Raw genomic sequence first — 15,837 nt, 5'->3', positions numbered from 1 at the left:
CTAAACAGAATTCTTGAACAGTTTACATAAGAGATGTTGAGCAAATAAATGAAATATATTTCGCGACGTCCCTGCGAGTTTCCAGCAGTCTAGTGAGTTAGGCTGTAAAATATTCGTAGCGAAACCCTTCACACGCCGGCGTGTGTTGGGGCAGGTGCCGAAACGACGACGCCCCTAACGATATCTGCAAAATTTCGACACTACAACGTGCTAAAAAGTATATTAAGCCTGTAGGAGTACGGTCTACGCTTTCTAGCTCTACTTTAGCTCTATTACAGGGTGACACATGTAATTATTTACAGTTAATTCTATTTATAATGACTGCTACGTGATAAAAGGTTCGGTTTGGTTTCCACATGACATATTTCTAGCGTATTACGGAATGATTTGTCAACAGGAAATAACAAATGTATTTCCTGTATTTGCAGACGACTGAAATATTTTAAGTCACCCACACTGCTAGGTATAGTATTAATGTACATAAACTTAATTATGTTATGTACAAACATGTAATATAGCGCATATTATTGTATCGTTTGGAGTAACGTTAGAGGTTTGTAAATAATAATAAAGGCGTTTTAAGAATACCAGAAACGTATCTCGGGCACGTCACGAGAGGATTACAGGCAGTGATTAGATTACGATGCCATCATCCGACACGTTATTGATAAAACTACAACATTACTGCAAGTCGCCATTTTATTCGAAGATTTTTCATTCAGGAAAACATAAAAACATGAGTAGACTAATGACTCACTCAAGCTTTTAGTAAGAAAGTAGTTCAATTAAATGTGTTGAGGGAAATTGGAATGAATTTCATATGACATAGTACCGGCTGATAGGGCGCTGGTCGGCTCCGGAAATTACCTCCCGACTCTACAGTATTGTCCCTCAGACATCTGTGCGAATGTAAGTCCACTCTACACACAGCACCGTCAAGTATACAACCTGTGTAACTAGCAATAAAACAAGAAGATACATGTTCCTCGTTCTTTATTTATTTTTAATTATCAAATTATGACAGTCATGCTACAAGCGATATTCAATTGGCTGATTAACAACTGATTGTAGTACACTAATGGTCATTAGGTAATACTTATCAGTAACGTCCATGCTCGCTACTTGTTCCATGCTCGAAGAATCGCGGAATGCCAATTTCGTGCAAAAAATTTGTCGCAAAATAAAATGTTATCGCGAGTTGGCGGTCGTGGCGACCTCTGAGCCCGGGCTCCTACACTACCTACTGATGTTTAATATCCAATGTAGCAGTCTGTAATTTCCGCTGTGAACCAATATAAGATGTACGTACCTCGGTAGGAAATGTCGAAATATGTACGTAACACTCGAAATGTTGCCAATTACCGAGCTCCCTGCAGCCGCGAGATTCTTTCGAAATGGTCATAATTTCTTTCTTTGTTACTAGTACTAGCAATGTGCTAAAAATGTACTTCATACTTGATACGTTCCATGTTCAGGTGTGATACCTAGTTCTAAATATAGCTATCTAGTCAGGACGTTACTTTGTATGGAACGATAAGATTTCGTTTTGTCTTTTCCTGGTTAGTGACTAATTTTGACTATAAACTTTGATTTTGTACACGTTTAGAGTTAATGGCCATGTTTTTTACGTAATTGTTGCTATAAATTATTTTACCTCAACGTAATAAATACGTTTTTTTCCTAGTTCTCACAAAAGCTTTTAAGTATACTTATTTATGAAGCAGTATAGGAAGGTTACCTGTGTTAGGGGCTGTGTAGAGATGGTGCCTGGCGGTGGGGCCCGGGGCCAGCAGCAGCAGGGCCCGGCTGAGCGAGCTGCGCGTGCTGAGCGGCAGGCCGGCCGGCTCGCCGTCCACTGCAACAACGAAACACACACGTTACACAAACACATCAACCACTGCATCAATATACAGGTTCTATATTTAGCAAGCAAAAGACAGGTAACTGTAAAACAAAGAGTAAGGTGAACTCCCCAACCATGAGTCATTCAGATGAGCTAAGCATCGATCAATCTATAGATACGCAATTATTTCATTTTATCGTGGCTCGACTTTCCTTCGTCTCTGATTCATACAACTCCGACGTCAGTGCAGACAACCCCGGCTCGGGATATAAAAGTAAAACGTTTTTAAGTGTAAAGGGCGCAGGCCCGCGCGAGACAGCTCTGACGGTAAAGGGTTTTAGTCTTTAACGTCTAGAAACGACAACTTGGAAGCTCGTTTATCAAAATTTCTTCAGGTAAAACTTGTGGACGTTACCCTGGGGAGGTCGCGCGCTGTCGACTGTTCTGGAAGCTGGCACTCAGGCAGCTCCGCAACCCTTTGTTGCAAACTGTTCATCACTTATGTATGTGGAATAATGTCGAGTGTGCGTGCGAGCCCCGCTAGCCTTCACAGAAACGATTTATAGACCAGATTTCTTAAAACAAGTCCCGGATTTTTTGTTAGATGAGCTACTTTCATAAATTTATAGCTTCTTAAAATTTCACTTATTGTACTGCTGGGTATTGTAGATTGTGTCGTAAAAATACGAGATGTAATAAAATGAATCGATTGATTAACGTAATTAAATTCTGTTTACACGTAGATCAATGGTCAGATACCGCTGCTGAGGCTTAGTAATTCAATTAGTTTACTGTGTGCTCTGTGGTGTGGCTCTAAATGCCAGCAAATGATTAGCGACTTACAGGGGACATAAAACTAGTGCGGTACTTACACATTTATTTAATGGTCTGATGACACGTTTTGTTAATTTATATACGTGTGTGTCACGACTGTGTCGCATATTTAACAGCTGGACCGGAGTACCTATAGATCGGTAGCTAAGGAGTCAGAAGAGTTTTCCAATGCTTAAGAATAATTCAATATCGAGTTACATCCGAACTTTAGATCATTAAAGAGTACTCGAGAAGTTTCGGGAGGTCGCATGTTCCAGGGAAATTACCGCAAAATCGATATAACATTGTATATAATCTGGCTACATCCGAGCCAGACGCTTCCGTGCGCCGACCTTGGGCCCCCGCAACCCCCTAAATTATTCACGGACCCACCTGTTGTCTCGTTCTACCCCCGGCGAGCACTGCGCATGTTTGACGCATAGAGCGGGACGGATGAAAGCTTTCCCTTTCGTTTTTCAGGTCGAAGTGTCTAGACGGAATTTGAACTCTTTACAGCCCGGGCACATGTGAGCCGGTGTGTGATAGCAGCTATCAGGAGAATGCAAATGTGCCAGCTCGGCAGCCGGCAGTCACGCGACGCCGGCCGCCGCCCGCCGCACACCGGCACACTGCATGCTGCCCATTGCTGGTTATTCATGGAACCCTTCACTAATTAGCACTCAGCGACTTTACAGTTTCGGGTTCAAGTGTTTGAGGAACACCAGTTAATGTCACAGCATGATGTAATTGTATCACCGCGGGTGACGTAATGTGGTGTAGGCTTATTTGCGATACATATCTACGTACATATGTATGTATGTCCGGTCAGAATGCTTGCTTATGCTACAGTTATATATGACACCTCATTGCATATAGTTACCGACTCTACACACTGCAAGTAATATTACGTTGTGAAGTATAGCTATGCTTCCATTGCATATATTCGTATAATGAACACGCGAGCGGTTTGTTTTCCTCACGAAACAGATTGATCAAATTGCAAGTGAAATTCAAAACAAATGCATTGGAAATAGTTTCAAATGACTGGGTGTTGGCGGAATGGGGACAAAGCTCTGAGTGGATTAGACGCCGGCACGGCTTTGTGGGGGGTTAACATCTCGCAGCATTAGCTGAGCGAGGTGCTCTGAATACATACTGGGTGTACACCTCGTACTGTGAGACATGTACCAGTATTACGTGACTATGTATGTGTGGAAGGTTCCTGAACACAATATCGGGAGGGACATAAAAACAGAATAAATGTCAGCCGTTATCGAGGGAGATAACAATAAAAACAGTATTCAAAACAGTGCCGTGTTGATAGCCGGAGTAGCGGAGCACACAAACACAAGTACGTGGGACTCTATCGCGGGATTCAATTAAATCGGCAGCATCGCGAGACAGGGGATGAAGACACGGGCCGGACGTGTCCCGCGCCAGCTGCCTGCATTATTCAGTGCGGGGGCAGGCGCTGCATACCTACTCCAGCCATTCAGAGTACAGGGTCAGTGACCCCGCTGCTCTGCAGCACAAACAAAAATACAGTACACCAGAAGTAGGGCGCACTGAAGCCGTACTCCCGCGGCCCAGCTCCCGGCCTGTACCTCCACCGAGCCCCTACAACCACTTATTTTTAACCAGCGCACAACTAAGTTTGCGAAGCATTCTTGTTTCAGTTCGCCCTTTGCCATTCTCAGCTGAATTTCAAAATTTCTTCACTCCTCGAGAGTTGGCTTCGAACGTGACTTGCTACAACTGCTCAGTGATAGTCAACAAAGTGTTTGTTGCGAATATTTGTAAAGCATTAAGTGATTATCTCGGATCAAGTTGTGAGAGATCACAGATAGTCGGGCGAGCGATGACGTCACCCAGCGTCCGCCCTGCGATTACAAAGGATCCACTTCCTTCAATTTCCCACGGCAATTTCCGAAATTGAATAGCACATATTTGTTCCGCCAATATTGAAAATATAAATAATTAATGTTTAATCAACGGCAGATGTTGTGGAGGTTTCTCTCAATAAAGTAATCAATAACAGAGCTCAGCAAGTTACGTGGTGCGTACCGCCGACCGCGGGACACTGACACCGGCCACTCTATAAATTACAATTTGGGTACAACCGGCGAGTCCGTGTCTAGGCTGCCCAGAATAAGAAATAGCCTAAATAAAACCTAAGTTTTGCTACGTCCTACATTTCGGACACTAAAACACACTGGACGTTTATAAAACAAAATGCTACAAACATGAACATTGAGCATACATCGAGTCTGTGAGGGTTTCTGTACCGTTTCATATACTTTTAATGTGCTGCTTGTGTTTATATTCTTTCATACTAAAGAAATTTAAATTAATTTTGTAAAACAAAAAGCGCGATGAACATTTACCCAGCGAACTATACAGACGAGCTTTCCCTGTAATGCATCGTACACCGCACAGACTGCACAAGATGTAAAAATCCAAAGAGAATGCTGCGAACCTCTGTCTGCTGCAAACCTTCCTTTGTGTTTAATCATAAAATGTTAAAACAAAATATTATACATGTAGCGGCGGGGTCAAAAACACGAGCTTCCTACAGAACGACGGAGCTAAAGGGAACGTTGCACCGGCAGCACATAGCGAGCATATTTCGCGTGTAGCTCCAGCTCGAATAATAGAGGTGCTGGGCGCACACCCCGTGCATTCACCTGCAGCCCCCGGCCCCAGCCCCCAGGCGGGGGCGCCGGCAGGGGGCGCTGCATAACTTATGCAAGTTTGTTAATATTTCAGCGCAGCAGGAAAGTAAAAGTTGTGCTCAGTTGGATTAAAGTGAACTTGTGTGTTGTCTCTTTATGAATAGGGGAACGTCCGCTGCGGCGGCGCTAATTAGACGCGCTAATTTGTTGGAATTACTTCGCTTGTGTAGTTGTTACTGAACTGTTGTAGCTGAGCGTGTGCGGGACGAGCCATTTTCAGATTTGTTTCATGGAATTATTTTTAATTGCTTTTTTCTCCTCCGACAGCTACAAAGCGGAAAGATTGGCGGTGGATACAACGCGATTTTCCTTTACTCTTCCAAAATGATTTCCTCTGGTCGTTTACAGAGACTGTGTCTCGCGTACATAATGGAGCAGTACGAAATGCAAAGCCTGTTTAAAGCATTCTTTAATCATTTTAATATTAGACAGACGTATAAAATCATTTGCGCTTCTCGTAAAATGTGTCGCGAGCGCGAAAGTTCAAAGCGCATATTTCTTAAATGAACGTAAATCGTCGGTTTTAATTATTTCCTGTCGCTTTTTAAAAAATATACGAAAATTTCAGTCGTTGTTTCTGCAAGTGGTATTTCTTTGTTTCGTTTTAAAAATACAATCGCTAAAATTATAATTATTGTAGGTACATGCAGTCGTTGGGAGCCAAGTGACATGACGTGGTGGAAGCCAAATGTGCTGGTGGAGTCACCGACTTCACGCGGTCCTGCCGTGGTGGGCTCCGGCTTAGATCGAAGATGAGTGTCGTCAGGTAGACTTTGTAACAAACACATTAGCATGTGTGTACGCAATGTTTGGACGATTGTATTTGTGCAGTGCACGGTTGCATTCTCGGCGCATCGTTCGCAGTTCTTGTTAAGTCGATCCGGATTTCCCGTGGCCTTTTCCCCGCGATCCTCGAGTTGCCGTAACGAGCGGTGTAATGGCGGCCTGCCAGTCGGCGGTAAGCTCGCGAGCTCACCGGTAATCTGACTTACCGCTGCATTATTGAAACATATGTCTATAATCTAGCAGAATCAACTTATTTTGCTTTACTCTTGGGAATAATGTGGGGAGTTTAATCATTTGTTTTACTTTACAGAGAGAGTAACTTACTTTACAAATGATGTCAAGTAGAGCGTGCATTACTTAGTAAGTTGGTACCTAGTATTGAGCATCATACATTTGTTGTATATGGTCATCGGCAGGGAAGTGGCCGATAGCACAATAATAAAATTAAATACACGTGGTGCGGGTGACGTCAACCGTAATGAATTCAATGCCCTCCAAGCTACGAGTGATTAGCGAGCTGATGCACCATGTCGTATGGAGGTGGATGTTTCTGTTAATGGTGGAATGTCATGAATTATATTGTTGTTACCATGATGTCGATGTGAGTTTAGTAATGTGGTATTAAGCGATGCTAAATGGTTCCTTAAATAATAGTGTTTAGTAATTTATTAAACTTATATTTAGCAGGATTACACACTTTCTGCGGTTTGGAAGTTTTGTTGAAATAATTTTCCTATAGGTATGGTACAGGTATGGTGCGATTCCTATGACTTGAGCCGTTCTAATACTCGTACAGCTGGACGTGTTGAGGAAAACCGACACAAATATTACGAATGCACACGACTTGCTTTGATTCGATAAAGTCATTTTGGACATTGACGACCAAATTCATATGCGCTTAAATGGGATTATACGGACATTTAGGGTAATCACAGTTTTGTTTTTAAATTAATGGCGAATGGACAACCTTACGCTTTTTGCCCTTTTATTCACAACAATTAATCCTATGAAAGATTAATGAAGTAATCCTAATCCGGTTCGTTAACGACTTTATTCAATATCTCAGGTACATTTTACAAAACGATGTTAGTGGCTACGTTTTAACGTCAGGGCAAATGGAACTTTGTGGATCTGTAAATAAGGGTACTTTGAGATTGACAATTGGTTTCGGCAAATCTCTAGCGAGATGTCTGACGTCAGAGCAACATCCGGGAAGCCATGCTATTTCCAACGCGACGGGTATCCAGTTTTGTGACCCCTGCCGGCTATTAAAGGTTATAGTTAACAGAGCTCACGTTTTGCTGGTTCACGTGAGTCCATGTAATGAATGTTACTCAATTTGTCTGTGTAGTGTACTGACGGACTGTACATGTGTGTGTAAATAATGAGTTTTTTTAATGACTCACTGAACTTCAATGTGCTCAATATTGATCAATCTGATTTGGAAATCATAGCGAATTGTAAATATCGAGCTGCTAATATCAACAGCCCCATTTTGCTAATGTATGTTTTCTGGTCACACAGACAGGGCACGCACACATGCATGGCGGTGCGCGTCCTTCACACACTACAGAGAAAACTATCGCGTTTTTTCAAACCCGGAACCCGGCGAGCTAGACTTACAGCGATTACAAAAAAAGATAAATGAACTATTTTCCGGCATTTAGCTTTTCATTTCATTAGTTCTTGTCAAATGACGACAGATGTCAGTGTCGCCAAGTTTCCGCATAACAGAAGTTGAAGTATTTACGAAATTATATTTATTTGATATTTTGTTGCTACGGAGCGTACCTACGAGATGGTCTGCGATTACTGAGTGACTGAGTGTGTTTACTGAGAGCTTACAGTCACGTGTACTTACACTGGCACACTGCGAGCTACTTAATATTTCGTCGGATAACATTGCGAGATAATAATTATGCAAATGATTACAATTATGTCGCTGTTACATAACTTGTCGTGCCAATCACAATACTCGAATAAATCTACTTTTAAAGTTATTGTTTTCTTATAACCAGTGCGTAACTTGTGTATAAAGTTACCATAAGTGGGTGCTGTTCATAGGACGTATAGTTATATATGCCTCTATAAGCTAAATTAAAATCGATTGTTTCACCGTAAAATCGATTTCGGTATCGTCTGCAAGTTATGTAGATCCTTGGTCGTCGCATTAAATTTCTGATCACGGCGTCGTGTGCGCACGTATGCGCGGCCATTTATTTGTAATTGATGTGTCTTTTAATACACAGAATATAGTTTAGTTACCAACTAATTTATAGCAGACAATAGAGAATAGAGATTATGATGTCTTTTTATGAAATAACACAAATTTTCCTGCCAATTTATTGTAATCTATTTAATTTACTGAATCCTAAATAAGTTATTAAATATTTGATCATCCCACAAAGAATAAGTATTACAGTATATTCGTTAGAAAATAAATGAGGTTTAGTTTATAAATAACTTTTAGTTGTTCATAGCTAGTAGTTGCACCTTGCACCGTCAACTTGCGTGGAAGGGAGTGCAGTTTCAAAGATGGCGTCGGAAAAGCGCGGGCACTTTCCCCGCGCGCGGGAAACGTAAGAAAGTGGCGGTCGCGCGCCGCGAAATGGAAACTGTCGCGATTAATGCTGATAACATGTTTATCTGGCAGACTTAATAACCGACCGCTACCGTCCCCCACACATTTCTATCCACACAGCTTACACTCCAACTAGAACTGGAGGATACGCTTGTGTTTGTTGTGTTGCTAAAAACTCTTGTTTTTTCCTTGTACTATTTCCTGTGGTTTTAGTTTGGAAGTACGGATACCCACACACAAAGATTATGTGATTAAATGTTTCGTAGGTATTCATTAAACTCAGCCAGTTAAACAACGTTATAAATTTCAATGCCTTCACGAGATTCACAATCACACGCATAAAACTGTTTCAATATCTAATTGAATTGATTCATTTTCGCAAATCTTTAGGTGATGATTCACCTCTATTCAGCAAGTAAAAGCAGCACATCTCAATTTCGGTTCGTAAATAGTAAACAATAGATATTGTCCTGTCGTTGGAAACATATTATGTTAAGTCGAATGCGACATGCGTGGCTCGGTTACGCAACGTGGTCGTGACTCACGGAGTACGGACTGACCGCCGCCGACCGACGTCTGCCCAAAATGTGACGCCGATCGTTGGAATCGCTTATTTCCGATCGACAAATTTGGATGCGAACTTAATAATATAATCTCTTTATGTTCTAGAAACGTAACTATCAACTTGCAGACACCGAATTCCCTTCATCAAACACAATAAAAAACGACACATGTTTATATTTTTCATGGCGTTATCAAACAAAAATAAACTAAAATGTCATGTGTGGTATAATAACGAAGCCTTAGTTATCAGCGACAACACGTCAGCGTACGCGCACGTCGGAGATACGATCACAACAGTTTATATTAGTGTGGCGGCAGCTAAGTGGGTCAGACGGGCGCGAAGGGCGCGATGCGCCCGCGCTTCCTACGCCAGCGCACCGTACGCGCCGTTCACCGCTCTGCAGGCTAGTGATGGGACACTGCTAGTTCCTAGTCGCGCGACATTCGAAATATGCGCTTCGTACAGAAATGAAACTTTCCGTCCTCGTTCTAAATAACATTGTCAGTTCCCATTGCGTTAAGATAAAAGTAATTCATAAATATTTTTGGCTTGCACGCAACTTTTCAATTTGGTAATAAAGCAGTAGAATAGCATCAAAGGTATAGCTAGGTGTACTCGTGCAGCAGTCCTATTTACATGAATCGGCAGCTGATACAATACAGATAACGCGGGCGATTCTGTTTCGCAAGCCATTGTCCATTAGTCATGTCCTAAAAGTTTGTACGTTGCGATAGATTTTTTTGGGCCAACCTTGTCTGAGGAAACAACAGGTCGGAGTACGTGCAGCCTCGGACAGACGTTAATTCGATTCACGGTCGCGGTTACATGTAAACATACCTTTATAATTTGTTTGTTTTTTGTCTACGATCACACGACGTCGCTTGATTGCGTCGCTAGTCGCTGCTCTTTCATAATTGGAAATTTCACGCATCGTTACAGTTACGGTTCTGAATAACTCTCTGCGTGCAAATCAAGCGCTAGGAAAGTGGGAAAGGAAATGCGTAGAAACTGTAGCACTTAGCGACTGATCTTGATTGCCCACTTTATAAAGGATCTCTAGCATCAGATTAGCATGGACAAGCAAGTTTCTTTATTTACCATATCCATTCGTAATGTTCCAACATTCCAGGCTGCTAACGTCCTCGATGCGACGCGCCCTTTATCAAAATCATGTCAAATTAAAAACAAATTATAAAATCTGTTGTTTATCGTATCCAGCGGTGTATTGCATTATAGTAGTGCGGCGATAAGATGCCACTACGGACAGATAAGCTTACTATCTCGATTACGCATGATACTCGACGTAGGAAATAAGAAATAGGGACAAGGATATTGGGTCGCTATAGATATAAGTTTGTTTGTTTCGTCAATTACACTACACGTGTAAAACGTTACAACACACGCCAGTGGCCTGATTAAGTAGCCGGAACGGGTGGAAAACAAAACGGAAAACCGTAAAATGTGTCAACGAGAACGAAACCGCGCGTCACTACGTCCGCCATGTTTAGTGGTGCAGCGCGCGAAAGTGAGATTTAACGCGAACGGTGCATCGGAGCTCCCTTGACCCGGTTGCGCCGCCCGCGCCCGCGCCCGCGCCCCGCACTACGATAGTAAACTGAACACATAGATACTTCGTCTAGGCGAGAAGTGCATAGTAACGACACGCGCCGTGCGCCGCCGTGTGCGTGCCGCGCCACCGCGCCGTGCATGTGTGCGTGTTACACTACGTTCTGCTGCCAATGGAAATGTTTTCAGGGATGCGATTAGCTTCATTATCAACATTGAGATTACGACATTTGTTTTTTTGGGAAAATATTAGGTTGCGATATACATTTTCAGGTTAAGAAATCCAGCAGTAATCTAGTGTCTCGTGATAAACCAAAGGAAATTATTTCAAACCGGATCTATTAGCGGGATACATAACAGCGAGTGGGTGTGTTGTGCTGTACGGTGTAATGCTGCCTTCAATCTGTGAACTTTACATTGAAATAATTGCCACGAAGCTGTTCTAATGACACAACGCCCTTATTGTCATTTACATTGTTAGAGCTCGCGCGTTTATTCACGAACTGGTATAACTAGCCGGATAACTGCAATTTAGTACCTGCGTACATAAAAACTAAATACACATCTATGATCTAAATAGGCAAGTGATGTATGTTGGGATTATAGCACAATACAGAATGGTCCACAGTGTACGGTGTGCTACTTAAAACTGTGTTAAACAATCCATGGCTTAGTGCGAGCAGTGCGGCTCCGAGCCGCTCCGCTAACACCCGATGACATAATTAGCGGCACAAAAACGCTCGCAAGAAAACCGGTAAAGAGTTATACCGGAAACATTTGGCAATCTCTACAGGTGGGCGGTCGGATACAAGTCGTGGAGACACGAAATAGTTGCCTCACTGATACGTCACCGTTACTAATCACTCGGCTTGCGAAACTTTTTTACGCAGATAGGCTTCACTAAAATAGGCTGTACTACTGTTACAGTTGCATAGTTCCTGATAGTGCGGTTATTTTAAGCTGCATGACCTTTGCGGATGCGAGCCGGGTGGAAACTTGCTTCTATTTTCATTTTCGCTGGCCATACACGGCCCGGTGGGTGGCAAACTTTATCGTGTGCCGTGCAAGTTAGTGTTTTAATTTTAACTCAAAGGTTCCCCGTTATTGTAAGTGACGAGATAATTTTAACTTTCCTTAATATGAGATTCTCGGAGCTCGTAAGGCGAGCAATGAATAGCCTCCTCTGTGTGAACAGATTTTCTTGTTCGTCAGTCGTAAACTTTGTATTTCCGGTTCAAATAATTCTACTCATATTCATATTTGAAAAGAAGGTGCTTTGTTTATGTTCTTGTATATTTATGTCACGCATTAGGCTATTTGTATAACTGCATGAAATAATTAAAAAGTCCAAGTGGTGGCCTCTGTTTTTCGGTGGCCGTTTTCCTGTTTACTTGCGCTCGCGCAGCCGAGTTGTAGGTCGCGCGCACGCAGTTGCGCAATCAGAGCCATATTCTTCTTGTTTCTGTGTTGCGATAATCGTCAGTGCAACAGGTTTTTTGGATAAGTTGTCAACTGTCAAGTTGTATAGAAGTGTCCCTGCGGCTTAACTAGCACACGGAGTGCAGCTCTCCGGAAACTGTAACATACCGGCATTGCGCGCGCGCCGCTCGACAAACAAACAAACAGCAGATAGTGCAAACATCCCCGCGCGCACATTGTTGCAGCCAGCGCAGCGCGTACGCTTCCTTTGCCTGTTTTCATATTATAAGCTCAGCCGCGGCCGGTTGATGGCAGTGTTTGTTGATTCCACGAGATCACATCTTGCCTTGAAACGCTGTAAACAAATAGATGGCTTTTCTAGAACTTCCGACGGTTAAGGACAGCGACTTGTTGTTGCCATGGACTTCTGAAGCTCTTGTTGTTGTTTCGGACATTGCCTTATTGAACTAATAGCTTTGTTCTGTTGTAAGTTACTGAAACTATATGCGATATGTTGTAAACAAGTAAACATCTCGATATCACAGTCTCAGCCGTTATCGTCGAGTTAGCCGGCTAGGAAGCAGTGTGGTCGGTAGTGAGGGCGGCTGCGCGCGCGCCGGCCGCGGGAACTCGCGCGACATTGACACACTTGTCGGTGTCGTAACCGCGATGTTTGCGGTGATTGTCTACTGGCTTTTTTATTTCGTGGAAATATACGGTTTAGGCTCGCCACGGATTTCGTATTAACGTTGTGAACATTTGACTCAGTATATTTTTTTCGAATGACGTTCGCGTGACGAAACACGATCTGAGATACTAGGCGACTGGTTCTAGCTGCAGCGATGACTAAGCACCGCAATGACCTGCAGAACGCACATTAACAAAGAATGTCACATTTCTGTTGCAATTATTTTCGGTTAAACAGGACAGTGGAGTCAAAACAGTGCATTTTTGTATTTGTTGTTTGGAAGGTAAGTAATCGTCTTTCATGGTGGCTAAGTGGCATCATTGTTAGGAGACGGAAAGTCCTTGCAGTGATGAAGATCAAGCCGGTCATGTCTGGCGGTCACGTGAATCACTAACTATTTACAATATATTACCTATGTGTGTGTCGTTGGAGGCTGTATATCTATTATTTTGTTATAAGGACAAAAACGATTTCCTGTGTTATTGTATATAGGTACAGGTATATCTGATCACAAGGAAACAGCCACGAACTAAGCTCAGTATTAGACAAGCACGTTACCAACACACGTTTTTGCAATTTTTTACACAAACCCGGAGAGGAGTACTTATGGCGCTGCGCAAGAGTTGCGTCGGATGATCTTAAGAAACGAACATAAGATTTTACGATCAGTAGTCAAGAGCGAGTGTAACGTAGTCGCAACTTTGAATCGAGTGCGGAACAACAATCGAGAGGTTCATATAAAAATATTTTGAAATTGCGGTGTGGGCGTTCAAGGTGTACAGTTAGCATCGCGCGGCGTGCGTTCGGCGCGTTGCGTCACTCGGCCCGCGTTGTGCAATGTGTGGAGTGTTGTAAAAATGCCGGCGGCCGCGCGAAATGCCCTGCCCTGAACCCAGCGCCGCCGTGATAAGGGCCATTTTACCGCACTACACTACACTACTTGCTAAATACTATTTCACATTCGTTTTTTGTTGTGACACCGTTTACTGAAATGATAGTCCAATGATCTTTTAGTGGGCTTCATTCACTACTCTTTTTTATTTAATCCATTACCTACCGTATCCATTTATTTTACATCTTGAGCTGTTAGAAACTTGATATAAGGCTCTTATTTAAGGCATTTACACGTGATCTGTTCTGGGGAGTACAAAAAGGCTTTGCGTTTAATGTGTGGCCGTCGCCGTCGTGCACACATCAATATAATTAACATTTTAAAAGGCAAAACACTCGATTTCCTGTACAATAAAATGTCAGTTGGGTTTCGTAACATCCGTCGACCAGAGCCAATAAAACGGACAGGACTATTTGGTAACTACAGATATTTATCATTTACTGCCAAATTGACTTTTTAAACTACATATATAGGTATATTAAAGTAATACACTCTGTATTAAGGCGTGTCGAAATTCGTTTTACTTACTAATCCAAAATTGAAGTAGGTTAATGACCCTATATTTCCGGAATTGAACAAGAATGTATCTTACATACGAAATGGAGAATGCGGGAAATTGCAAAATTAAGTACATATACCTATATGGAGTTGTTTATTTTGTTGTAACCTGTAGCTACTAGATATGTGGACAAGCTCTGTGATGCTACCGAGTGTCGGCGGCGAGTCTACGCGGAGGCAGAACGACAACACACGGACCGACCAACTGGTATCAGATACCGCTGATAACATAATCACAGGGGAATTCCAGTATCTTGGTCACATCAAAACATTTCGCTACACAGTGAATGCGTCACAATTTGCATAAATAGCAAAACGAAAGTCTGTCAGCATTAAATAAGATCAGGTTTACATCTACGCACTAAGTTATTATAGGTACCTGTATTTTAGGAAAAAGTGGGATTTACCGCATGCAATCACAATTTCACGCGTAACCCAACGTGATGTTGGTAAACGGAAATAAATCGGATCGATAGCTTAATATTTATAGATTGCACGTTATTTATCCACGGCCGGTATGTAAACAATAGTTGCGACTAATTGGGGCTAAGGACGGCTCGTTCAAGTCAATATAAGTACTCATACCTCGCCCTAAGTGCTCTGAATTTGTTCAAGAATGTCGTAATTGTGGAACTTTCTCTTAATAATCACGAAATATGTAAACCTCTACGAGTGAAATATACGGCCACAAGTAAATTGGGTTATGCATGTGACTCCAATATGGGTGAGTTCGAGTTTAGTTATTCAACTCATTAAAAACTGCGTGGCTTTTAAATCGGTCAAGCCCATCCTCAATGACGTCTCACTAATCTTTGTAGAACAGTATCCGTCATGGTACACATCGGTAACCGAGCCTCAAACACTATATCTAGGTCAGAGCCAGGCGTAGGAGCGAGCCATATCTCCATATCCAATTATTACGAAAAGTTGGAAATGAAATTAAGTGTAAATCACGTCTGCACACTAGAGTCTAGACGATAAACAAACAATGTATGTTAATGAGTTACTCCCTTCGTCTGCGCAATTGTTCAGACATGAGCAGACAATGTTTTCTCTTCCAACGCGGCCCCGCGCCGGTACCGCGCCGGCACTCCACACGGGGGCAGCAGCGATAAACAAATGGTACAAGCGACGCTAAGGGACAGTGGAAACGGCTCGAAAATACAAATAAATATAAAACACGTTGTAATGTGTTGGAAATAAAGCAAAAAATGTAAGTTGGGCGGCTGCCAACGAGTGAGTACCGCGGAGTTCGGACGTACCGGCGCGGGCCGGGGATTATCAAACAAAGCTTTATGTTAAGCAGTTGATAACAACACATGAATGGTTTTCGTATCAAGAAGTCGATGTGTCTGTTAGATAATAGCATTTTTATTAGAATTATCAGCGAGTGA

General features: G+C 42.4%; 1 protein-coding gene across 9 annotated transcripts in view; it reads right to left on the bottom strand.

The window, feature by feature from the left end:
• The window catches only part of LOC118263008 (ecdysone-induced protein 74EF), a 192,288-nt gene that overhangs the window by 26,195 nt on the left and 150,256 nt on the right, over positions 1-15,837 (bottom strand). For all 9 annotated transcript variants that reach the window (XM_035574735.2, XM_035574734.2, XM_050697544.1 and 6 more), the window contains one exon: positions 1,739-1,855. In XM_035574735.2, the coding sequence (XP_035430628.1) occupies positions 1,739-1,855 (117 nt within the window). The remainder of the gene's footprint in view (positions 1-1,738; positions 1,856-15,837) is intronic.

The sequence above is a fragment of the Spodoptera frugiperda genome, chromosome 12, assembly GCF_023101765.2.
Source record: "Spodoptera frugiperda isolate SF20-4 chromosome 12, AGI-APGP_CSIRO_Sfru_2.0, whole genome shotgun sequence".
In the NCBI taxonomy this organism is placed as follows: domain Eukaryota; kingdom Metazoa; phylum Arthropoda; class Insecta; order Lepidoptera; family Noctuidae; genus Spodoptera; species Spodoptera frugiperda.
The sequence above is the reverse complement of the archived record's forward strand: the minus strand, read 5'-3'. Positions and strand labels throughout refer to the sequence as shown.